We start from the raw sequence: 27210 nt of genomic DNA, 5'->3' as shown, positions 1-27210 counted from the left end.
GACAAAAAATACAATCTGTCTGTTTACTCAAAGAAAGAAAAGCTGTCCTTTTGCTGTAAGAAAAAGTATTTAATGTGTTTTAGATGAAATTTGTACTTAACTGAAAAAGAACGAATGTAATTTAGTTTCTGGGCAAAAAAATCAGGATTAAAGCACACAAATAGTTAGGGAATTTGTTTGTTTGTTTGTTTTTTGTTTTACTTGACAGTAATTGCCTTATTATAAAACTATTTTTTGGGAGTGTAAAACACCTTTATGGTCTGGCACAGGTTTCCCAGAGCAGCTGTGGATGCCCCATCCCTGGAAGTGTTCAAGGCCAGGCTGGATGGGGCTCTGAGCAACCTGGTCTAGTGGAAGGTGTCCCTGTCCATGGCAGGGGGTTGGAGATTATTCTTAAGATCCCTTCCAACTGTAAACAACTTATGATTCTATAAGCTTCAAGCCTTAAAAAAAAGAGGTTTCTTTCTGGAAACTCTCCTACAGTGCAAACAGAAGGTAGAGACTTGATGGAGGAAATGAAATAGTTTTCAGGAAGACATTCATGATCAATTTGTGTGGGAGGCCAGAGCAGGAACTAGCAAAGACCGTTGTGATCCTTTAAAATCCATGAAGTGCCACTTAGTGTCTTAGTGAAGACAATCAGATGTTTCTAAACATTTTTTTCCTTAGAAGGAAGTGTTTGTCCCTCAAATTTACCTGCTCTAGGTAATTCAGTTTATAGGCTCTCCCACATGTACAAAATGTGTTGTGTGTAGTTTGGAGATGAGCTAATCCTTCAGCAAGAGCCACATTCCTGTCCTTGCCTCAGCAGTGGTCTGCTTGCCTGGGAACAGTTGTTTTATTAAGAGCAGTGAGCTACACATAACAAATTTCCGTTCAACATTTTGTTTCCCTTAAATGGAAAACTAGCAGCTGCCAAGGTTCCCAAAACTTGTGTTTAGTAGGTGATTAAAACTTCATTTTAAACATATAAATAGAGGTGTGTTCATTTATACAGGTGCTGTGAGCTCATGCTTGCCTTTGATTTTCAGTGATGTCTACAGACTCCTCTATTATATCATGCCATCATTACATTTATGTAAAGATATATATATATTTATTTTTCTGAAGTTCCATACTTAAGTGCTAAATTCAAAATAGAAATCTGAGTGGTATGCCATATATGTGGGTACTGTTTTCATAAAGGGACTCCAGACTGCTCTAGATGATAATGCAACTTGAATTGTTTGTTATAAGAAAGCTAATTCAGGCATATGCAATGTTTGGAAAAGGTTGAACTGAAAAGAAAGATTAAATTTTAAAAGCTTTTAAATAAACTAAAGTAAAAAAAAAATATCATGTCTCAGTTTCATCTACCTGGCCTACCCCTGTGTGGAGTATCATAGAGAAAGTGAGGAAAGTATGTGGAGTATAAGGGGAGCTGGGGGTGACAGAAGAGACAACGGATGCATGAGAGACAAAGCTCTTGCTGGAACTTGAAGTGTATTTGTTTTCACTAGTACACTTCTGGTCTGTTTGAACAATGTTGTTCTTGTGTGAGGGAATGCCGTTCTTTGCTTTGTTTGGAACACATCCATCCTTTCTGGATGTGTACAGCAGGTGCTGGGCTACTTACTGGTTATGTTTGGTCAATAAAAAGGAAAACCATGTTGTAAAGTGTTAAAACAGTTATTATATAGGGTGATTTCCTAAACAGATTTAAGAAAAGAGGGACTCAGAGTGCATAATTAGTGTTAGATTAAAAGTAGACCTTTTAGAGGACAGCTGGTATTTTTCAAAGTCCGATCAAGCTAGCAGAAGATACTGGTATTGATGAACTCAGGGAAAAGAATGGAATACTGTCCAACTGTGTTTTATGCAACTTGCAATATATGATATTGTAGTACATGAGCATTTGTGATCCCATTAGGCTTTTTTAACAGTTCTTAGTTCAATAAAAAAAGTTTATTTAAATGCTTATGTGTCAGATTTGAGTGTGCTACTGGAGATCATGGAGAAGGACTCAAACACTTGGAATCTGCCCGGACTATGGAATTGCTTACAGTTTCTTGTTGCTGGTTTGTCACTAATGCATGCTGATAAATGGGCAGAATTGTATGTTTGTTGCTCAACAGCTACATCTATTCTAGCAGTGACTAAAAATAGAAAAAAAAAAAAAAAAGGAATTGCAGCATGGCTTTAAGCTAGCGGCTTTTATACATGCCTCCCCAAACAGAAGGTGATGTCATGCCTCAAACAGTGAATTGTGCATATTCCTTATTTCAAGACTTGATCTATGGGGAGAAACTAATCCACCAACTTGGCTGGTTCCTGAGCTGATGGCCTCATGTGGCTGCTGTGGTGCAGTTTTCTGAGCCTTGGAATGAGAGGGGCAGTGAACAATGAGCTTCAGGTGTTGTTCTGCCTCTGGATTTCTTCTCATGGGAGCAGGCATGTGACCTGCAAATTGTCCTGCAAGCGTGGCATTCTGAAAGCATAGGAAAAGAGACAGCAGAGCATCACTCTTTCCAACATACTGTAAGAGACAGGTGGAGCCTTATTTCAGATAAATAAGTTATCAGGGTTAAAATTAATATTGGATGCATTAGAAGACAGCCTGCATAATAAATCCTGTGGTTGTAAAGAAAGCTTTTCAGTGCACTCTGAACTTGTTGAAATGTATTTCTGTTTATATGTGCAAGGAAAGCAAGTGATTTTATGTTCTGCTACTCCTTTTTCTACAACTGGATGCCTTACCAAAAAAAAAAAAAAAAGGTTAAATAACAGATGTTTTAAAGAATTAATCAGTAGAGCATGTCATGGATTTATCTGGTGTATCTTTGAGTGATCCTGTGCAAATGTGCGCCTTCTAAAACAGTGTGGCTTCTGTATAGCCAGTTTCAACTTTATGAATGTCTTGGTTTGGAAGACAGGTGTCTGCTAGGGAGAGCAGGAGCCTCCCTTGGAATGAAAATGTAGACCTTCTCCCACTGAATTATTATAATTTTGAAATCAAGGGGCTCTCAGGCAGAGATCTGGGGATAGGAATAACAGTTCTTTACTAGTGTGTATAACAAGGGAAACAAACAACAATAACTATAGCATTAGCAAGAAAACAGAACCAGGGACTCCGTGACAGCCTTCTCAGCTGAGATGGGATGGAGGAGAGGCTTTGTTTCACAAACCCCTCGGGCGGGCAGTCCCGGTGCTCCTGCAGGCTCTGAGGAACAGTCGGCTGGAACAGCAGGGATGAGCTGAGATCCTGGGCCGGTGGCTGAGGTGCATCAGCAGCTCCGCGGCGGTGGCTGGCACTGCCACACGTCCCGGCAGGACAGGGGGTGCGAGGCCACCAACAAAGAGGAAAGAAGGAGAAGCAGAAGCAGCAGCTCCGTCTGGGTGATGGCGAATTCCCTTCTCCCAGCCGCAACAGCTTCCCGCGAGTGTTCTGCTCTGAAGCTGAAGAAACCAGCCAGCCCCCAGCTGCCCCCTCCCCCCTGGGCCCAGCCAAACTCGTTGTGTTTTTCAAGCACCCACGAAGTACCAGGAACCCGGTTTTCCCTGCCACTGATGGGTAAAAATTCCATAGGTGAGACAGAACAACAGGACAGACACCTAACCCCCCAACAATGAATCCCAATGTAACTAATTAAAAAGGAAATGTTTTTAGTAACAATATGTGAACTCAGAGAATAATTGGGTTGTAATTCAATCTGTCAGCTCTACTGCCATTCAGGGTTTATTAAGGCCTCAGAAATCTCAGTTTGAATTACTGCTTTATTCTGTACATAACCTGGAACAATGTATATCTTAGCATTTCATTTGTGAGGCTGAGAATGTTTTATAATCCTGAAAATATTACTAAAATGTATTCTTACTGTAAAATTTCAATCTTGCATTTGGAGGAAAAACCATATTGCATTGCATTTCTTTAATTTAGATTTTTCATCAATTGTGTTAGAGCTTTAACAGTAGATGTTTATTTACAAAAACTGCTTACTTTATATTGTGGTGGGTGTGAAAGATTTTTTTTAATGTATCTCTATTTCACGTAACAAAACAAATTACTGTCCGGAGTGTTTACATTTTGTTTAATATTCACTTTAGTTTACTGTAGAAATACAACTTTAGTCATTGGCACAGAATTACCCTTCAGCCTTATTTATACTGTTTTCTTAGCACAATAAAGTCACTCATAAGAGCCCAACATATTTGCATATATATATATACACACACACATACACGCACACTGTATTTCCAGTTCTTTGTTTTTGGAATTCATTCTCTTAAGGCAGTTCTTAAATCTTCTTTGTCCTCAGGCTGCTGAGTCAAACCATGAAGGAGCATCTGGTACGAGTGGCTAATGAAGCAGAATTTATCCTGAGCAGACAGAGGGCAGAGGATATTAACCGCCATGCTGAATTTGAGGTAAGAAAGGAAATCTTGTTTCAAAAAAGCAAAACACAAAAGCATAACCATCCTATAGTTTAAGGATTTCAGGCTGGGATATAGGCTTTGCAGGCCTCAGGCCTTTCTGCTCTGAAGGATGCTTTGCAGTTGTAGGGTGATTTGATAAGTTTGCCACCAGCTTTGATGGAAAAACAAGATGAGCAGAGCAGCTCAGAACTTGTTGAAATGTGCGCACTGTAGATTGTAGGAGAAAGACTTTTATCATACCAGTGCTACTCTTTTCCATTTAGCAAATTTCACTGTATGTGTTAAAGCTACTTAGCATCACAGTCAAGATACAGGTCTGAAAATACCCACTTTTCTGAAGATAAGTGGTAACAGCCTGTGAAGTGCAAAATGAGAAATTGCTTTCCTTTTTCTTTTTGTATCATATGCTATTTAATCCCTCTTTAAACCCATTCTCCTTATGTTATACATGCCTCAGTGTGGTTTAGTTATGTTTTCATATTTTCACCCCACTTAAGGGTATCTAATGCAAAATGAGGGTCTCTGTTTTTGTAATAAACTTATATTACTTCTAACAAAAATGCAAGCCTGTTTTCTCAATCACTTTGGTCATACCTCCAATTTAGGATCTTGGTTACATTGCATATCAGCTTTCCCTGTGCTTTAATTATTGAGTAAATGAAAATTAAGGTAAATCTCTCTCAATTCACTAATATTCTACTTAAAGAATACTTTGTCTTTCTTCTGACATGCGATATTACTTGTGGTTTTGTTTTTAAAATGAGGCATTAAGAGATTGAAGGCACATTTGTGCTTAACGTATTTCTAAACTGTTTTCCTCTTAAATCTTTACTTGAAAAAATACTCCCTGAAGATGAAAGCATATTTGTCTTAGACAGTGCTTATGTTCTAAAGGTCATCTGGGTTGGCCCCAGGATTCAAGCTGTGCGTTGTCTAATAACATATCTGCAGTTCATCTAGAGCTAGTTACCCCCTCCTGCAAACAGAGATGTTGGAAGGTATCTACAGTACCGTTCTGCAGTGGTGAAATAGCAGGCATGTTTCATTTATTACATCAAGGGTTTGGCGACAGTCCTGTGGAGATGAAAAGTGCATCCTTTTACTCTGTTGCCTGATAATCACTGGACTGGGACATGCTTGACATCTTCTGCTCTGGATTTATGCAGAAGCTCCATGCATGACATGGTGTTATTGATTAGAAGAGCAGCCCTCTTTTTTTCCTTCAGATGCAAACTATTCGCAAAGAGGGGTGTGTATATGTAGGAAATGTGAGAGAAATGAAGGGTTCTGTCATATAAATGCAGGCTTTCTGTGAATACAATTGTTCAGTGACAGCTGCACTCTTAGCCCTACTTCAGCCTCAAGATAGCTTTTATGGTATCTGGAATAAATTTAAACAGAGCATCAACTTACATTTTTAATATAGCTCTGAGTTCTGCTGTTACAAGTCTCTGGGATGAGAGTTGGCTGATATTTTAGGCCAATGCTGGTTTGAATCTGTCCTGTCTTAGTGGTGGTGGTGGCTCAAGAGGTTTAACTCATCAGGTGGAACTTAAATGGAAAATGGTGTACTCAAATATCAGCAGTCTGCTTATCCAGTTTAGTTTTGTTTCTGTGCTGGAAAACTGATCCAGCAAGGCTACAGGTGTAGAAACGGAGGATATACAACTATTGGGTTCTACCAAAAGTATGAAGAATCTGATGTCTGTGGCAGACTTCAGTCAGTGTTGTGTTCCTTTGTGGAAGGAGGAACTATTAGTCATAGCTGTCTGAGTCTGCAGACAATTAACAATCAGAAATTCTGGTGCACTGTTTTCTGTCCAAGTCTTAAGATGTCATAGCTGAAGAAAGTGAGTAGAGCAATGATCCTATAAGGATCATTATGGAAAATTATGTATATGGACATGTGGGTTTGATCACATTAAAAATGTTTTGTGCTTCTGGTGATTACTAGTTGCAGGTGATTTTAAGAAATGGATGGGATTGGCATGTGTGGTTCACATTAGAACAAAGTTTTGCCCTCTGAGTGCTATGGAGAAAGGAGATGAGAGTGGTTGATGAGGGATAAAGGCCCTCAGATGAGAAATAAGGAAAGAACTATTACCTGGTTTTTATTCAGACTTGCAAATCTGGTGCTTCACATTGCATATGGAATAATCCATGTTTACACTAGGTCAGCAAGAAATCCAATCTCCAATTTTCTTTTTAAAGATCTTTAGTATGTTTACTGCTACTTGATTGTAATTCTCCATTTCTGAATGAAGATGAAGATGAAGCCTTGCAATATCTGAGTCAGATTTTGAAGAGGTTTGCACTATACATGCAAGGAGAGTTTAGAAGTAGAAGGCAAATTGGATTTTACTTTTTAAAACTGAAGTCTGGTATTTGGAGCACATAGAGGCAGGAAAAGACAAGGGGAAATATAGTCAAGCTTCACAGTGAAGCTCTCTAGTTATGTATAATAGTATAGATTCAGTTATAAATGGGGTAAGGATGGTCATTGTAAGAGGAAGGGAAAGCCTAGGAAAATAGGTAATACAGGAAAGGCACTGCTGTGCGGAAAACTGCATCTTAGAAATGTGATGCAAGAAATTATTTGACAGGTAATAGTTTATAAGTTGCACAGGGTGCCACTCCTGTTTGGTTCTTAATTCATTGCAAGTACAGAAGTGGCTTGAGAAATGTCTACCTATCATTTTTTCCCATCCAGGAGGAGACAGAGAAGCAATAGCAAATGCAGCACATGTGAGCTTTGCTGTGTAATCTCAGGTTGGGTTTTGCTCTGTCTTTGTGTGGTGGGACCCTAAATTGGTAAAATGATGAAGAACCTTTTCCATACAGTAGCACGGCCAAAAACATGGGAAGAGTCTCTGAAGGAAGTTTTGTTTTCTTTTTTTTCAGGCTTGTTTCAGTTTGTTCTGTAACTTTGGATATGCAGTAAAACTTCAGTGCCTCAGCAAGATAGATTTAAACTTGAAGGGAATAGAAAAGAAATCCTTTCTATTCTACTTTCTGTCTTCTCATGGTAATTTTCTCTCTTTCAGAAGCTTAAAAAGTCTTTTCACGGCTACCTGTATAAGGTGTAGTTCCATATATGCATGTAGACATATAGGGAGGTCTCCAGGAAACCTGAGACATACTCATTTTACAGTGTGATCGTGCCTTAAGGAAGCCTGATGAAGGAATATTCTACTAATTTTGTAGTGAAGTAGAAATTAAATACACATTCTTTGAGTGAATGTGGGAATGTGAGCATTTCTAACATATACCTTATAACCTTAGACTTTCTCCATTGTCCCTGGAATTTATATGTACATGTCTCTTAGGTATTTTTCAAAATCTCAGCCTTGGTGTTCGGCAGAGTTGAAAATCCTGAAGAGGAATCCCTTTATCATAGTTTCATGCTACCACCCAAATTGTTTTCTAGAAATGACCTTGAAAAATGTGGTGATTCTCACTGTGTCTTAGATTATCTGTGCAGACTGCTGTGGAGTCGGGCCTATGGGAATAATTGGATTTGGTGTGAGGAGGGGGAGGGAATTTTGTATTCTAATTGACTTTATTTTATAATTTATGACAGGAGTGCCCATTGCCTTGGCTATGCCTCCTGTCTTATATAAATCTCTTGCTGTACTTCTGGATGAATATACATATTTATAGAATTTTAAATTAAGTAAACCTGCAAGGTTTTTAGGCCTGGACTGTTCAGTATTTCATCTTTCTAGTGAAGCTTTAGTTTGCTATTGGATGGCACTATTGGATTTAAGCAAAAATCTGTGATACCAAGTCTCAATACTTGAGTAAAGTATTTTTTGAAGACTGTTCCAGGACCATGGTTTCTTTTTTTCATTGTTTGTTTTGTCTTGTTTTTCTATTGGTTTTTTTTTTTTTTTCATGAAAGATTCACATGTAATGTTAGGAAACCGGGAAAAACATGCAATACAAAACTGTTCACAATGTTATACATTATGGTGTGTGTAGAAGAGCAGCGGAGAGCGCCACACAATAATTTTCCAAAAACTTTCTATAATGGGTGGACAAGGATTCTTCATTCTGAGGAAAACAAATCTCTTGGTAGTTTTTTCAGTAAAATGTTACTGCTACTCTAATTGGCAAAATAGCCTGCCTCCTCAGAGTGTCATTTTTGGAAGATTGTGTGGTGCATCCCCTTGAATTTTTGGTCTTATTTTCAAATTTTTGTCATCCATAAAAATAGAAAGTGCTGGCATTCTTGTTATTGCCTGTTTCTGTTGATTAACTGAGAATTTCACATGACTTTTCCTTTGCATTTGTTATAAATCATGCTAGGCAGCTAACTTCTCTGCATGATTTCTCTTCAATAATTAAATCTAGCATTTCCAGCTGCTGTAAAATTTGTTGCCTTTTTGTGTTCAGTTATGTTTTTTCATGCGGAAGACTTGAACTTCCTCACAGTTTTAATTCTTATTCAGTGTCAATTTACAGGCTGTGGTAATAAACAGAATGCTTTACTTCATAGCTCATGCTGAGAAATCAATCTTAAAATTGGTATTGCCTTGACAGAGGTGGGATGCAAGGCTAGGCAAGCATTCCAATAGTGACTTGGATGGAGTGGAGCTGTTTGTTTTTTGTTTCCTTGGCAGAAGGTAAAATCCAGTGCTTCCCTTGATGGATAATCTGTATTCCATATCTTTTCCCCTTTGATGCACTAAGCATTAAATGTTGGAATACGTTATTTGTATCAGAGGAAGTGACTAAAAATTACTGCAAGTCAGTTCTGGCAGAATACCCGTTAGTCAAAGGGAATGTTTGAGAGCCCTTGAAAGAATTATGGAAAGGTTTTTGGTGTTCTTGTAGTTTCTGTAGATGATTGTTGCTTCTATATGTAATAAGATAAAAAGTTACTGTGGGAAAGAGTTTTTAATCCTTGACTAGGTCTATATTCTCCATAGTTTACCAGTGTTTTTAACAAAAGCTGCTTTGTTATAGAACCTGTGCATCAAAAAATTCTTCTGTGGCTCTTGAAACATCCTTTTATATGAAGTGTTTTTCGGCACCCTTAATAGTAATGTCCTTATTTATTAAAAAAAAATATTCTCTAGTGATTTCAGTGGGAATTCTCTGTTGAGTGGGTCAGCAGTGATGGTTCTCCACAGCACATGGAGATAAAGCAAGCTGCAGGAATGCATCCAAAAGTTGTCATTAAGACTGCAAAAATGTAATGGGGCAACATGAAGGAAGTTAGATGTTCCCTCATGATAAAATAACACTTTACAGATACTGTTATGAATGGGCTTGACTGTCTCAAATTTACATTTTTAAATAAATGCTGCGCTTTGATTTGGGACGTTTAGGTGTTACAGCACCATCTGTCTGTCGGTAGAAGGAAGAAAAAAAATTGACTTTGATTTCTAAACATATTTTTGAGTTATTATAAACACTCCACAGAGTGCTGAGCATAGGAGAATTGTTTTTTTTGTCCATAGGAGGATTAACCAATTTCGTTCTACTGCAATATGTTGTGAAGTTCCACACTAGGAGATGAAATTTCTTTTATTCCTTGCAATTTTTGGGATTGTCTCATGTGAAATAATGGAGACTAATTAAGTGTAATTTGAAAAAAAAAATATGCAGGAAGGTAATGAACAGTATTTTAGAATGTTTGAGATTTCAACTTTTTGTGTCCTTTCTCACTTCTTTTATATATTTAACATTTCTACTTATTTTTCTCTTCCTGTGAATGATAAATTTCCTTTTAAAAGGAGGGTTTATCCCCACTTTTAACTACTGTTACAGATTATTCACTAGAAATTATCAATAGGCTTAAATAATCTGCTCTCTGTAGGTCTTTGAACTTATCTTTTGCTGTGGGAATACATCTAAACGCCATCATAAGATGTTCCTATCTGCCCTACCTCATCCTGTGTTTCTTTAAATATCTTTTTGGCATTCAGATTTGATTACCTGGTTCTTTCTTGTCTGTGTCTTGAGTGGCTTGTTGAAAGAAATCTCATGGAGCCTGACTTTCTTTACAAAGGCAATGGTGGCTCTTACCAGCTTATTCCTTTTCTCCTTTAAACACAGCTCCAAGTTTGCCTTTTAGAAATTTCAGACTTGTTGCCGAGTTGCTCCCTGCAGTCCTCCAGAGTCCATTTGGTGTATATCTTGCCTCTGGCTGAGGCAGTTTGAACAAGAACAATGCAGCTCATGGCTGTGCTCATCCCTGAGTTATTCTGGATCACCTGAGTGGACACTGCCTGATCTCAGCAGTTGTTCTCTTCCCAGTTTTCTTTTATAACATCTCTGTTCTGTGGTGGCCATGTGTTCCAGGAGTGCTTTTTACCCTTTGATCTTCTATTAGCTCTGTAGAGACACCTTAATGGGCTTCCTCCTCATGATTTGTTTGAAAAATAATTTAATGCTGACTTTTATGGCTTTATGCAATTGTTCTTCCATCTCTTTTGACCTGCTTCATTCTGTTTTTAAAACTATTGTGCCATAGGTGACATATTTTTCTGTTTCTCTTCTTTGGGGAGACTTACTGAAGAATGCCATTTTCTTTCTATTCCATTCCAGCTTTTTTTGTTTGTTTTTAAAAAAGCCTTGTTTTGGATGGCATATGTTTCCTTTGAACCCCTAATATTGTATCTTTTTATGCAGGTTTTGTGTTGTCTATTAAAACATTTTCCATGTTTTTCTGCATATTTTTATATTTATAATATGAAAATTAAGCTAGTCAGGTAAGAGGTTTCGTGCTTCAAATGCAATGTTCCCATCAGAAATGTTGTTGATCTCACCTGTTCATGAAAAATAAATCAGTATTGTTTACCTTATTTATTATTCATAGACTTTCATGGTAGCTCATGCCAGGTAACAATTCCTAAATAATCTGGACTCAGGTAATACAATGTAAATAGAATGTAATTTTCTAGCAAAGCAAATATCCTCTTTGTGCTTGACTGGATATTTTACTCCAAAATTTCTGTCCAGAGATAACTTATATTGCTTATGTACCTTTTTAAGAACAGTGTTAGGGATTGTTCTGCTTTGAAGAAAAAGCACTGGTGACATTACACATCTCTCCTATGTGTTTTATTGTAACTTGGTTTGATCTAAATGAGAAAGACGTTACATTAAAATAATTCTGATATTGGAGCTGACAAGGTCACAGGAGATCTTCAGGGTCTATATACCTGAAGGTGTTTTTTTCTCAGTATTTCAACTGGTAGGTTGGACGTAAATACTCTGCTCAGTTGTAAACTTGAACTTATTTTTATTTTCATTTAGCGTTATTTCTTTCCTGTTATGTGTTTACTATTTTTGGGCTTCACTGTCAGGCCTATTTACCCTATGTCAAAATGGGCATTCTTAAGGAAGAGATTATTGAAAGGGAAAATGCAGTAACACTCTTGCAGAATATGCTCCCATTCCTCTGCAATTTGAAGCTATGCTTGGGTTGTAAAATATCTTTTCCCTGGTAATGAGTCAGGTTGGATGAGGAGACATGGAGCACGACCAGTATTTCCTAGAGCACCTTCTGTTCATTACACTTGTGTAATTAATAGAATAAAGCTGTTGCTAATAATGGCTGAAGACTGCACTCAATGCAGTTGGGAGGCTGCTCCAAGTGTAGTGAAGGATTAATTCCAAGAGCTGCCAAATTATGGCAAGAAAGAGCAAAGATAAAGGGGAACACACTGGCCATAATTTTATATCTAAAATTAGATTATTTTATATGTTTTATTATCTAAGGTGACACTCCTGTGCTATTTCATTATGATGATGACTTGGTTTTCCAAGCTTCTCCCCCAGTTCCTCAGATCTCCTTCGTGACTAAACAATTCTGAGTAGCTGGGTGTCAGCAAGGAACTCTGTCAATTCATTATTCACTCATTCTGCAGACTGTTTTTTACATATATGTTGGAAAGCCTGAAACAAAATGACAGGAGTTGTACAGTTAATATTAGTTTAACCAGGCTCTTATCTCATATTTTGTCTCCTCTCCTTCTGGAATTAACTATACTGATTCTTGTCATATAGCCTTTCTATGTCTGATTTTTCTTTTATTTTGCTTTTGTGATGTTGGTCTAGATAAGTCATGATACCATCCCAAAACGTGACTTTTTAAATCAAAGTTGTTTGTTTATAAGAGTGGGGGATTTGTGCTTACTGATGTTTTAAGAGCTTTGGTGGAAAAAAAAAGGGTTAGAAGGTTAGAGTATTCTTCTGTTGTTATTTGTAGATTTAACATTTCCACTGAAGGTGAAAATATAAATATCAGAACTGTTCTGAAAAAAGTGTTAATTACAGAATGATAATTTAGTTTGTTTACCTACAGAAGCCCTAAACTGTTTTTTGTTTCTGTTAAAACAGAATAGGGAACCAAAGCATTTTTAATAGCATTAACTTTCAGATGAAATGTTTTGAACCAGTCTTTATAATTCCAGAATTAGTGGAAACATTTATATCTTTAATATTCTTCCATCAAGGCACAGGCAACCAAATTATTGAAAAGATAAAAATAAATTTGTTTGCTTTCTGTCAGAGTTCATATCTACAGCCAACCTTGATAGAAGACCAGAATGATTTAGACAAGTTTGCTTTGGAGATTCATAACATATGCTTGCTGGACAGAATTGAGTTATCTCTGCTCTGGAGAGTAAGTTATTGTAGCAGGAGCTGACAGAGATGAAGATAACTGAGGGAAATTCAATTACCTTTTAGTGTTTTCCTTCTAATAGGATTCTTAATGTGAAAAAGATCCTTAGATGATGCGCCTGTGTTGCTTTGTGAGATCTGCTTTGATACCTGTTTCCAGAATAAAGTGAACTCTTCTTTTCAGGCCTTCATTAAAGATGAACTATGCATCTGATTGCTAAATGGGTGTTAGCTTTTGATTTAACATATTATCATTTGTAGTCCAGATGTATTTGACAGTCTTTTGGAGGTAGTTTTGGATATTCTAAATACAATTACATTTTCAAAAGTATTGTTTTTATGTATAAATGTTGTTTATAGTAGCAATTGAAGAAAGAGGTCACAAAATTGTAAAATAATTCCCTATACTCTAGTGCTCTTTCTGCATGGTTTTTCTCTCATTTGACTTTTCCTGGCAAAAGCACCCAAGATACAAATATTATTTATGACTGACCTGAGTTCAGGCTGTTGGGTTAAAGTCCATCCACTTGATTACAGCTGGATTTCATGTAAAAGCTCTTCAGTTCTGATGTTACTGGAGTAGATTGGTGCATACAGGTATTAGGATGTTGTTATTTGTGTTAATGATATAATATTTTTTGCAGTGTCTGGTGGTTGAAATGAATATTCAGAAGTGACTTCATGAAGTCAGCTCACTGCAGCTGTATGTACAAGAGCAAACCATGTACAAGTTTGTGTACCTGCAGTATGCACTCATTTACTGACACACTAAACTACTATCTAGAGCTGTATGTAAAAAGAGTTTATTTTTTAAACTCTGAACCTTACTAGAGTTGCAAAGTGTGCTTTTTACCTGGATGATTTACCAAAGCATGTGCATACTGAGATTTCTATAAAAGAAAGGAAGAACAAGTATCTTCATGTTAGTTTGTTTTGCAACCCCAAACCAGGTTTGGATGTGCCTAAAAGGCATAGTGTACCTGACCCTATAGAGTAATGAATTGAAATTCTGGTCCATATTTTGAGTAGCTTCTTGTCTTGACCTATGGCTTCTTGGTTAATTCAGCAGTGATTACCCTCAACATTCTCTTGTTTGGACTAAAATCATAGGAGGAATAGTCTTACTTTGTAGTTCATGTGGTCTCCTGATTGAGGTATGACAAAGTTGATGCCTACAGGTTTATTTTTTTATGTTCATGAAGGTGACTTATGAAAATCAGCTTTGGGACAACATACTGAGGTGCTTAGAAAATGTTTGAAGGTGTTTATCAATAGTGCCTGAAAGCACTTGCAGTCAAGATTTTTACTATTACCTGTATTTGTTCCACAGAGTATTTTTCTCTTTTGTCTATAATTATTAGATACCTATATATCTATCTGTTTATTATTGCGGAGAAAATTGTACAAAATGTTGCATTTAGTATAGTAATTTACTATCTTGTTCCATTGAAAGCTTCAGTCTTTCACAGAGAATGCTCCGTTATGAATGCAAAATACTGTGACGTGCAGAAATAAACACCTCCATGAGAGATGGTTGAAAAGAAACAGTAATTGCTTAAATAAGGATTGTCAACTAAATTGATAAAATTGTCTGTAGTTTTTAGTAGATGGGGCTGTCTGGGCTCCAGGGAGATGGAAATGGTGGAAAACTCCCAAGCCACATCCATCCAGGGTGATATTCCTAATCTTTTACAAAGGTGTAGCCTTTTATTTCTGAGCAGATCTATGCAGCTTTCCAGGAAAGGGAACAAGACTGCACTAATTAGAATTCTTACCTGGAATTGAGAGGTCTTTTCACATTGCCTCTTCTACCTCACTGCCTTGCAGTCCAGGTTTTTATCTTAACTTGCCTGTATTTACTTTAAAGTGGGAATCACTATAACAGAGTTAAAAAATCTTTTCCTTCCTGCTTCATGTTATTCTTTTATCAAAGTGTTTACAGAATGAGTCTATCTACTGATTTTTCTCTTTGACCTAAAGGGGAGAAAGCTGAACCAATTCCTTTGAGATGATCTTAGGTCATGAAAAGGAAGATGTGTCAGGCAGTTAAGTTGATCTTCTGGTGATTATTCTGTCAGGGAAGCTTCTAAGTGACTTAGAAACCTCTGGATTTCACTGTTAATCTGGAGTCCAACTGGAAGTGGCAGAGTCAATCCTTAGGAAGATTTACCAATCAGAAAACCAAACTGTCCTCACTATTCTGCATTGCCTGAGATGTTTCCTGTTACTTTTCTCACCACTTCTCACTCCCACCTGTTTTCTGCTCACATTTCTAAGTCCCTGTTATTAATGCATTTCTATTTAGAAAATGCATCTTCAAAGTTCTGGCCATCTTAAAAGAAAAGATTTAGATATCTCGTGGAAGTAGGGCTTGGAAGGTGATGATAGTGACTGTGATGAACAGTGCAAGTGCCTTGGTCATCATTCCATGGTTTTTTCTTTTGTATCCTAGTACAAAGGGTACTGAGGGATTTTTTTTGTCAAAAATTTACAGGAACAAATTCAAAGTCTAAGCAGTAATGCCAAGATTATGGCCTAGCGCATTTTGAGATATTTGTGCTCCTTTTCCCTGCCTGTCCTCGCAGAAACTCAAGATTTAAATCTTACAAAACTATCCTGAATTGTCTGTTGTCCTTAGAGCAGTTTGAGATTCCATCTTTTGTGGCTGATGCCAATCCTTGACAGATAAAGCATGCAAAATTCTCTGTTACTGGATGGGTTGCTGTATTACAGAGAATGTGTAGAACTTGTGAAAAAAATGTTGCCATAACTTGGAACTAGAGGCCAGGGTTGACAGGACTGGGTCATCCTCAGCTGTGCTGGCTCCATGCTAGCTCTTGGTCCGAAAGGAACATTTATAAAAGAGAGAGAAAAAAATCACATATTCTGACATCTAAAATATTGTTGATTATTTTTTCCTGTGCTGCCTGTTAGAAACCCCAGACACCTCATTTCTAAGCAGTTGTTGAGAGCCCTGTAGCCAGCAGCACTCAGCTTGGCACTGGCCCAATGCTGTTTTGCAAGTCAATTTCATATGGTTGGCATGAGAGGAGGGAGGAATGTGTCCTGGGTTGTTTTTGAATCACAGTTGTTTGAAGCTGTTCAGAAATTTTGAATATTAGAAGTGGATTGTTGGCTGGAGTGCAACTGAAGTTGTTAAAGTGTGTGAGAGATGTTGTTACATGGTTCTTTGTATGTCCAATAACTGTTTCTTACATGTGTTTTATATAATGTTTTATGTAATTTCAGTAGTTTCTTTTGCTTTTGTGCATGCTTGGTTGAAGATGCTGCTTTTGATTAGTCACTGTACTTTATTTCAAAACCTGTAATTTTAATGAGTGAACTGTAATTCACACCAGAACTCAGATTTGTCGTGGCCTGGGCCGTGGCCTGGGTGCCGCGACTTTCCCAGAGACGTGTCCTTGGAATGACACTTGGGCGCACAGGCACTCCCTGCAGCTCTGAGCCCTGAAAAGGGCTGTTGGGTGATTCCAGCTCTTTGGGCGACGTCTGGGCAACATGGAAGGAGGGACGGGAGCCTTGTGTGGTATTCCATAGGAAGCCTTTATTCTAGGTCCAGGGATGAGAACTCCTGCTACCACGAAGGGGTCAGGAACAAAGACTGTGGAGAGTCAGAGGGAAACAGGGTTATATAGGAGCATCAGGACTAGTCACCTGAGGGTTCAGGGGAGGAGCAAAGGGGAAGGACCAATGGGGTACATGGAATTTGCATGGGCTGCAAGGCATGCTGGGAGGGACTCCTTTTGTTGTCCCAACAAAAGGAACTGGTATGGGAGCTTTCCCTCCAAGGGAGAGTTGTGGAATCTTTGTTTATCAGCCCACCGGCCTCCACACATATTTGTGCTTTAAAAATCCACACAAATTGTGTTGCTTTTTTAATCCTGCATGGCTATTGTGCTTTAAGCATAACAAGGTCCAAGTATTGAATTTATTATTTTACACTGAATTAAAGTCAATTAACGAAGTCTAGTTAAGCAGGATTTGTGCAGTTGGAATGTGTAATCTGTTTTGTGGTCTTACACCAACATCCCTGAGTTCAGCTGTTGGTAGAAAATGCTGATAATTGTATTGAGGGGTACTATGAAATCATCCTCATACCATTTGAAAAAAACAACCTGAAATAACCAGAGAGAAAAACCTTGCCTGCTGAACTGAAACAGAGCCAAAATCAAAACTCAACAAGAACATCAGAATTTTGAAATTGGTATATTTCACAAGTTCTGAAAAGTAACACTGAATTGAGAAGTAAACAGAAAATATAGGATGTGACTCTTACATGTTGTTATGCAAAGGTAAACAAATTGTTTAGGGAGTCTTTTTATTCAATTAAAATTGACAACATAAAGGATGATGGTACTAGAACCTGCTTGGTACTACATAATTCTTCACTTCTCTGAAGGGAATATCTGTGGTAGTTGCGATACAGTCTCTTGCATCATTGCAGTCTTTTCATGTACACCAAGACAGCAAGAAAAAATATAAATTTTAAAGCAATATTCTCACTCTGTGTTCCATATTGCTCAGTATAAGGATCTAGAGTTGTATGAGTGTTTTTGACTTAAGGCTGCTGTAAAAAAACAGGGGATGTTGTCTTCTCATGCTTTCAGTAATGGGAATATTTAAAATGCTGTCTCTCTATGGATAGTAAAATCACACAGTTATAAAAGAAATTGAATTATCTTCCCCCCCAACAATTTTCAGAGCCAAATGTCAACCTTTCAAGGGTGATAGAACTTTTTCTGAATAAAAACAGCTAGTTAAAATAAACTTCATAAACATCTCTTGCTGTTCTAAAATTAAAAGTCATGTTACCTTAATACATGAGAACCAATCATAAAGGAAAAAGTCTTATGCTCTAGGTGGAATGAGACACAAAACGTAGAATACTAGAAAAAAGGAGAGGGGAAAAAATAAGTTAAAACAATGTGCTTTTCACAGTTTGATGATATAGGAACTCTGACAGGAGGCTTTAAGATAAGGCAGAGGTTAAGCCAAAGCTGGGATTGTGACTCTTAACATGTTTCCAAAGTAAGTCACTAATCACTAGAAATGATTTTAAAGAATAACTGCTATAAAAGACTATATAGACAATAGTTTAAAAATATTTTAAAAATCCTCTTTGCTGCTTTTTTTTTTTTTTTTCTTTTTTTCTGTCTTTGCCATTTCATCATCATCTTAATCAAAATATCTTGCTTTTAAAATACTTAGTCCTGGAAAAAATAAGCCTCTCAAGAATCGTAGTTTACCAAGAGATAAAGAGCAACTTTGAAGTGCAAGTTAGAAACCTGTAAATTGGCAGCACTGAACATAGTATTCTTGAATAGACTTTAGAATAAAAATCCATGTAATCCTTTTTTCACAGATTCTCTCTTGTAATCTGAATTTCTTCTGACCAAAAAATCCCCAACAAACCAAAATCCACCCTTAATACTTTTCCTTAGTGGTTAATTAAAATGTTTCTGCATTAAAGACATTAAAATGTCTTCATCTGGTGAAGATGACTTAATGACAGTAGCTGAAGGGCTTTTTGCCATATGTGGGAAGGAAACACTTTGCCAACAAATCTGTGTTTGTCCTGTTTAGCAGTGTTGCTCCAGGATAGACAAGGTGATCACTGACCAGGCAGGGTGATCATTCTCCACTGTCAGAGTCTGCAAGGGTCCTGAACTCTCAGACATCAGGACCACTAAATGAGCTCTTGGAGGAACCATGGTAGAAGCTGGTGAAGGACAGATGAGTTACCTTTTGGGTAATGAATTTGTGTTTGTAAGGACAATTACATGTTTTTATTTTTTTTAATTTTTAATTTTTTTTTTATTTTTTTTTTAACATTTTCCCACTAAGCCTCATCTTTGGGAACCCAGTCAGGTCAGAAAACAATATGGATCCAAAGTATTGACATTTATGAAAGAAGTGCTTGTCCCATGCAACCTGTCATGGCAAGATAGGATGCCTCAATGCTTATTATCACAAATGAATGTGATCCCTCTGTTCTTTGTTCATGAATTGATATATTTTGATACATTCTTGAACTCCTGGATTAAAATCAGAGTTGTCTTCTGAATCCAAGACACTAAACAGGGAACGCTGAAAAGTGCTTGAGGGGAAATGTAGAAAATAGAACCGAAAACACAGACCCCAGACTGCAGGGATGTCTCAAGGGGCTAATCTTTCTGCCTTTTGCAAAGCTGGAGCTTTACATAAGATTGGAAACTGTTTATGAAGAGGTTTTTGGCTGGAAATGAATTTTCTTTGCTTGTGTTTTGCTAATTTATAAGGAAATTTAGTAAGTGTTATGTAGAAGGAATATCAAGCAATAAATAACAAAATCAACAGAGAGGCATTGGTTATTTTTGCTTAGGAATCTACGTACAATATGAGTGTGACTTCTTACATCATAACAAATCCTATAGAGAAATACACATTCCTCCAAGGTAAGTGTTGAGACCATTTAGTGTAAGTCAGGTGTTAAATACTGATATATCTCAGCATTTATAGTTGTCTCTTTGATAACTATAAAGAATTTTAAGTCTTGCAAAAGTATTTTGCTTTTTTTTATAGCTAGAGACTGAAGCCACATTTATAGTTGACTTTATTTGGAACTTTTAAAAAAAATGTTCTGTACCACTTATGAGGGGAATTAGTGGTACAAGGTATTTTATAATAAAGTTCCAAATTATCCTTTGGTTTATCTGCTTCTCTGATTCATTCAGGCTACATTTTCCGAAACATTGAGAATGTCTATTTTTTCTATGTTTTAAGGTACTATTGTCTCCACTTGTAGAAATGCACCTTTTGCCATTAATATGAAAAATTATTCAGAATTAATCAGATACAAAACTTGTGAAAATTGCTTTTTATGTGGTACCTTTAAGGGCTTCTTAACTAGTAAGTCGTGTCCAAAAATCCTCACTGGTGTGTGTTACCTGCTCTTAGAGACTTCATTTCAGGTTTAGCTGTGCCGTCTGAACTGCATGTGACTTTCAATCTGTTCAGCTGTCACTCCTGTGCCAAGTCTTGGTGCTGTGAGTTGTAAGAGAACTGTGCTGGCAGTGGGGTGTCTGGAAATCTGAATCCTGGGGAAGCAGTGATTTGGCTGCTGGGGCCAAACTGCTGAACTGCTTTGTTCCCACCTTCAAGGCAATGGAATTCCTTACTGTGCCTCAGTGGAATGAGGCACTTGGAGAGGTGGCCACCTCTCAGTAAGGGAATGAATGAAGGCATTCAGAGCTTTGTATTTGGCCCACTTCAATACTTATATGTTTTCAGCTGATTAAAAGGTATTTTACTCCCTTTTTAAAACTTAAGTTGCATAGAAAGGACAATATGAAAAGATAGAAAAACCAAGTATCCTACACCAGTGAAATAATACCCCAATGTGACCTTAATTTGGCCCTCACTAAGAATGTGCAATGAATCCTTAGGTTATGTAAGTATGTTTAATTTTTTGGACAGAGTGGATGCTCTTTATAAAACAAGAGAGTGTGTCAGTTCCAGAAGTTGGTCATGGATTTGATTTGCTTGTTGCACTGGACTATTGTCAAGTTCTTCAGTGAATATAGCACTAATCTCTGTAATGGTGTTGAAGCCACTGGATGTCAGAAAGGTGATAGAGTGTGTTTGAGGAATGGCTGAAGAAATCATCCCTGGATCCTTTGCTTATTGACAAATCTGAGAGCACAGAGCCACCTGTGCAGTAGTGCTGAACTTTACTTTTTGTAGAGCATAGGGAATGGTACTTGGATTCTTTTGAGCTTGAAAAATGCCTTGTACTTGGAAGACATGAACCCAAAAAAATGTTAAATTTATTGCCAAAGTGTGTTGCTTTTAGGCTCTTAGATTTTCTTAAACTAGAGCAGTATCAAGGGACTGCTGACAAACTGGATTTGCAAAAGAGGAAGGCTGGAAAGTTCCTATCTTGGTGCACGATTTGAATGCAAAGTGTTTGGACATAAGTACAGTAGAAACAGGTCCTTGGGTTTGAAAAGAACATTTCATTCTGAATGTTGTTTATGCCAGTGGTTAGCAGTGATGCTTAGAGAGTTAGACTATTGGAATAGTGTAGCAAATCCTAGTTTCTAGCAAAAAGAAGAGCTCTTACTTGTTTGTGTAAAGCTTTGTCTTTGATTCTGATCCAAGGGTACTACTGTCACACAAATAATATCAATTAGATAAGCATCAAAGACAAAGGCTAAAAAAAGGCCTGTGGTGCTAGTGGACTGCAGGAAAAATCTGATTTTATTTGTCCCTTTTCTTCACTATTTCAGCTGGTTTTTTTCCAGTTGAATTCACATTAGTTTGTCTCATTTATCTACTGTACTAAATTGGGTTCATTTGAAAGATGCAGTCTGTATAAAAATGGTGCCTAGTGTTTATTTGGGTTTACTAATGCTGAATTCCGTGGGACTTGAAGGTAAAAATAAAATTGTTGACTCAGCACAGATTAACCAGATGTCTCTTGAGATCACAGCATTTCTCTCTAATCACAAACCCAAATTGATCGTGGTAGATTTTTTTTCCTCTGGTCATGACCATAGTTTTACCAATCTGTGTTTGGAGTGATCTAAGTCAACTGCATGTTTTTCTGCTTGCTCTTGTTATTTTAAATGCAGTTTATTTTTTCCCCTTTGGAATGTCTGGCTATAAACCTACTCTTTTTCATTCTTCCCCCCCCACCCCAATGCCCCGTTTATATTACAAACAGTTGATTTAGATGCAGATTCTTTTTAATGTTGAAATCAGATAAAGGGCTGGAAAAGTGGATAAATGAGGTTTGGAAAATCACGGGTTGAAGAGATGAGGAGCCATTGCATTGTGTTCAGTCCATTAAAACAAGAAGAAATAGAAGAGATACTTTGATAAGTGTTCTGCTGGTGTTAACCTTGATGGCTATTATCGGGGGAGATGATGCTATATCTATTTCATTGGCTTAAGCTTTTTTCATGCTGAGAGAAATCAATACTTGGAGTTGTTGGATGACAGAGGCATCACTTCAGAATTGACGGTGGCTGTCAGACGTTGTCATTGGTTGACTTTTGTTCGCTGTTGAGGTTTTAAGCTTTCATTTTTCTAAGTCTTATTCAGGAGTCTTTGTAAGATTTCCCTGGGTAGCATTTTTAGTCCAGACTTTAAACCTCAGGTCAGAGGTCAAGTGTAAAGATCTGTGAAAGCAGAGGGCTGAGGAGCTCCTTCATTTACTAAAATATCCTTATTTACAGGGAATTTGCATTAGTAGCAAGACTGTGCGTTTTCTTATGGATGACTTTTCATCCTAAGTGACACCCTCTGAGACAGGCTGTTCACAAAGCCAGTAGCTTTTAGCTAAATTAGACAAAGGAACTGGGATATGTAAAAGTATTCCGTGATTTCAGAGTTGAAGAGTAAAAGTAAAAAGCTGCAACATTTCTTTTAAAAACCCTACACCGTTAAACTTCTGAATCTCTTGTAGAAAGCATTACATTGTAATTTTGGGGCTGCAGAGGTGCACGATGCAGATAGTACTGTGCAGAGAAAATCTTTTACTTGACATTTTTGTAAAGATCAAAGATAAAATAGTTCTGAAAACTAGGTTAATCCTGCTATTCACTGAAATATAGACAGGCAGAATAGACTAACTCACCCTGTCAGTATTTCTGGAATATTTCCTGCATACAGAATGTAGTGTATTTTCATATCTATAACTTGCCTTTTGGATGACCTTTTGGTCTTCCAGAATTCCAGTTCCTTGAAAATGAATATTCAGGTAACCTAGGTGTTCAAATTGCCTGAAGTCTTGTTCAGGCAGAGAACAGGAGAAAGGAAAATACTCTGTTCTGCAATAATGGCAAAGCGAAGGATTTTGTTTTATCCTGGGTGAAAGACTGGAAAACAAGGGTCTTGCCTCTATTCCATAATACACTTCCCTTTGTAAAACTTTAAATAATCACTGAATTTAAGACTTTTTGGAGATAACCTGTGTGGTGTGTATATGAAAATGCATTTTTTCCTCCTTTCAACAATTATTTCCATCCTAAGTGTGACTGCGCTACTTTCGTGATTAAAGTTCTGTTGCACACTTGCCCAAACAGGTAACAAAAATTAGGCAGGTCAAGGCAGCAGTGGAAGGAAGGGTTGACAACTCTGTTTAACTGTGTATCTTATTGTAGAACCATAATCTGGCATGACAGGGTGCACATTGTAGGTGCAAGAGATCAAACACTGAAAAAGAAATAAAATACATGTTTGAGATTGCACACAAACAGAAATCAAGCTGGATTTCTATTTTACATATGGAATGATTGGGATTTAGTTTGAAGTATTGACTGTGTACCACTCTGTATCCTGGTGTTGCATCTTTGGAAGTAGTGCATCAGGTGAACCTGGCATCTGGAAACTGGAAAATTTAGGGACTTTTTATGCTTTCAGAATAGTCTAGTGGTGATTGGCTACTTTAGGATGGGTCTTCTGATTTTTTTTGTGGAACTAGTCTTCTTTCACATGTATTCAAAGTATTTGAGAGAGGGAGGTGGAAAAATAACTTTCATTTTGGTATATTTGGCATATATTGAGGGTAGAAACTGAACAACTGGTGAGACGTGTATGATCAAAGAGAAGGTTATTCTTGCAGAACTTCCTTAGGGATAATAAGTATGTGTGCATGTGACAGGTATCTAGCAGAATTTTGCGGCTGGCTTCTTTCAGTTTTTGTTTGTAAAATATATATTGTAAAGAGCGTGGAATGGTCAAGAGTTCTTCCTAGAGTGATGTTACAATTTTGTGGGATTGCTGCTTGGGAGAGACTCTCAGTTTTTCTGTATAATTGCAAATTTCTGTTCATATTAAGTGGTGAATTTCCTGAAAATTTGAGTTCTATTTCCAGTTTATAACAGGCTGGTTATGTCTTTATGGAAGTTGTCAGGACAATAAAATAGCATTTTTTTTCTTCGTTTGTCACAGCTACATTTTGAAAATCCTTGTTGGTATTTAATGAAGAATGTGTTCAAAATCACATCATAAAGAGACTTTTTTTAAAGAGGTACAAGTTCATTGTATCTTTTACAAAACATTCTAGTTTTATTTCCATTTTATCATGTTTTAAGGTCAAATGTGACTTTAATGTTCCATAAAGAGACAGAGATTGATAATGGGGAAAGAATAACCCTCTAATGTGATTTATATCTATGGATTTTATGTCAGATATGAAAAGTTGCTGTTAAAATTGTAAAGGAGGATCCATTAAAGAGCACTTCAAAACATTTTACTACTTAGCTTACCTTATTCACTTGTTTTTAGAATTCTTCCATTTCAGACAACTTAAAAATAACAGCTTGTTAAACATTTACAAAGTGCTGAAGAGAAATCAGAATCATCATGGGTGCAAAATAATTCAATGTATTGGAAAAGACAGCTGTGTTCAGAAGGAGCTGGAGAAATCCTGTTTTGTGTTGGGTATGATTTAGTCATCTTACATTTTTGTGAAGAGGGGGGAAGAGTGCTTCATGTAGGAATAGAAAAGAGAATTTTTAATATCTCATTGAATTGGAAAGTCAGCTGCTTATTCTTCAGTCCTCCTGGATATCTGCTCATCAGGTGAGCATTGCTGTAAAGTGTGGGGAATATGTATTGCTGCAAAGTGTGGGGAAATTCTGAGGAAATATATAAATATACTAAATTTTTTAGAATAGTCCTTTAAAATTTATTCATCTGTTGATACCATTTTGTTGTCTAGCATCTATGAAAATCTACACAAGGCCAAATTTTATTTTGTGTTTTTTTTCACATTCTTTCAATCTTTCTGTCACTTTATGTGACATAGATATTTATATATGCACATATATAAGTAGCATTCATAGCCTGCTAATTTTTTTATTTGCAGCAAGTTTCTAGGGCTTGTACCTATGTAGAGAGAAAGCATTGCTACTATTTGAAAAATAAAGCATATGATATTGTGCTGATATCTAAGAAATAATTATATAATGTCTGGATCAGCTGTGCTTCACAAAGAAAAAGCAATTTGTTTTGGTTGTTGTTAGGCAGACATTTGTGTCCATTCCACTAACTAGATCAAAGAATAATCCAATCATTGACAAAGGCCAAAATGCTTTGTCTTGCTTATGTGATCTGTGGAATTACCAGATGAAAACTGAAATTACAAACAGAGAGTGCTGAAGTGGGGAAAAGCCTTTGTTGTTTCTACCAATATTTGAATTTCTTGTGGGTTTTCATGTACAGCAAAATGGGGTTTTGGTGGTGGGGGTGATAAAAAATTTGATGCCCATTTTTTGAGTTCTTTATTAACAGCAAATTTTCAGAAGGTCAACAAAACCCTAAACTGTGAGACAACGTTGTAAGAAAGAATCTCTCGTAGTTTGGAGTTCAGGTTGTAGGCGTGTCTTACAGTTCTTATTTGCTAGAATTTTCTTTTGAGTAGGTTGGCAAGCAGAAGATATTTATACAACATACTACTGGGAGAGTTACTGACTTCCCCATGCTGCAAATGTCCTCAACTTTGAGGAGCTACCTGGTAGAGGTTGATTTAGTCCTCAGATGCATTTTATTTTCTGTCTGTCTAAAAAAATGTGGATTTTTCTCCTTAATTTCCATGGATATATATTTATATGAACAACAACAAGCAGTTGGCTCCCCAAATCTAGTCAAGGGTCATGGGAGTGGAGTGGTCAGCTAGCTGGCATTCATTATTCTGAAATTTGCCTTTGTTTTTATAAAGCTATTTGCTTTATTATAGGCATAATCACTTCTATTTTAAATGTTTTATTATGCAGTCTGGCCACTAACACGTTGGCTTTTGCTAAATTTTGAGTGTGTGTGGTATGGTTAAAGAATTCATGGCAAACCAAGATCCTGTGTTTGGTTCTCTGAATTGATTTCCTGCGGGCAGCTGCACAGGGCCTCAGTTCTCAAACCTGGAAAATGGGGTTCATACTTCTCTCTCTCTCTCTCTCGTTTTGTATAAGTAATTATGAAGTGCTTCAAAGTTCCTTTGGATGGTGTAATTAAAATGCAGAGTAATAAAGTATTTATTTTCTTGCCAGTCACTGTGTGCCCAGTACTCTGCAGACAAACGGGAAGAAGAAAAAATGTGTCATCATTTGATCATGGCAGCCAAGTACCGGGACCAGGTGACTGCAACACAACTAATACAAAAAATCATCAACATCCTGACTGACAAGCATGGAGCCTGGGGAAGCTCTGCACCAAGGTAAGGCATTTTTAGGGTGTTGTAAAATATTTTTGTGCAGCGATGCTCTGGTGATTTGACTTATGGTCAGAGGTAAGCATGTTTTTTTTTAAACAAAGTAATAGAAAAGAGGGTAAAACGAATGTGTCAGTGTTTACTATGGGTTAATGTCAGAGAACTGGTTTTGTTAGAGCAGTGAAAACCAGGATGAGTCTCTTGTGAGTTTCAACTTTGCTATGAATGTGTGACAGAATTTATTTTGAATGTTCCAGACCCATAGTTTATTTGATGAATATTCTTTAAAGTTAAGTGCTTTCTCACTACTAGCTTTCTTCTTGGTGTATTATGTGATTCAAGCTTGAACCACCGTTCAGTAATTTGTTCTCTTTCCTGCCAAACTTTAAACAAATAAACATCTTTTTGAGTTGCAGGGAAATGGTGAGATTTCTATCAGTAATTTTGAAGTAAAAACAGTACTGCCAGATTAGCTCAGAATGAATTCCTTTTTGGAATTCTCAGCACTTACCTTCATTACTGTGGCACTCTTATCTAACTAGTTTAGCTGGGGCTTGTGCTTAAGTTTCACTTGCAAATCTGAAATGCAAGTTCATGTCCCTGTAGTACCACCTTAATTAATGCATACAAATAACTGGAACATATTTAATCTAGAACATAGCTGAATATGCTCATGTATCATGATACTGTTATTTGAATGTAATAGAATAACAAGCACGAGAGAAATACATGACTAGGCAACAAACTGTTTTTCCAAGTAACTTTTACTCACTGTTCAATGACTACTTGTCTTCTGGAAAGAAAAAAAAAATAATTCCCAAGCACTAATAATTTCTATAATATAAAGAAACATATCAAAAGTTTTATGAAAACAATTAGCTGGAAGTGTTCCAATTAAAAGTGATCATACTATAGCATAGGATGTCTGCAAACATACTGTAAGTACA

The 27210-nt window shown here is 37.0% G+C and overlaps 1 protein-coding gene across 5 annotated transcripts in view; it reads left to right on the top strand.

The window, feature by feature from the left end:
* Positions 1-27210, top strand: part of LRBA (LPS responsive beige-like anchor protein) — a 367479-nt gene that overhangs the window by 124188 nt on the left and 216081 nt on the right. For all 5 annotated transcript variants that reach the window (XM_086889595.1, XM_086889593.1, XM_086889594.1 and 2 more), the window contains 2 exons: positions 4296-4404; positions 26103-26269. In XM_086889595.1, the coding sequence (XP_086745721.1) occupies positions 4296-4404; positions 26103-26269 (276 nt within the window). The remainder of the gene's footprint in view (positions 1-4295; positions 4405-26102; positions 26270-27210) is intronic.

This window comes from Cyanistes caeruleus, chromosome 5 (genome assembly GCF_971803275.1).
Source record: "Cyanistes caeruleus chromosome 5, bCyaCae1.hap1.1, whole genome shotgun sequence".
NCBI lineage: Eukaryota > Metazoa > Chordata > Aves > Passeriformes > Paridae > Cyanistes > Cyanistes caeruleus.
The sequence above is the reverse complement of the archived record's forward strand: the minus strand, read 5'-3'. Positions and strand labels throughout refer to the sequence as shown.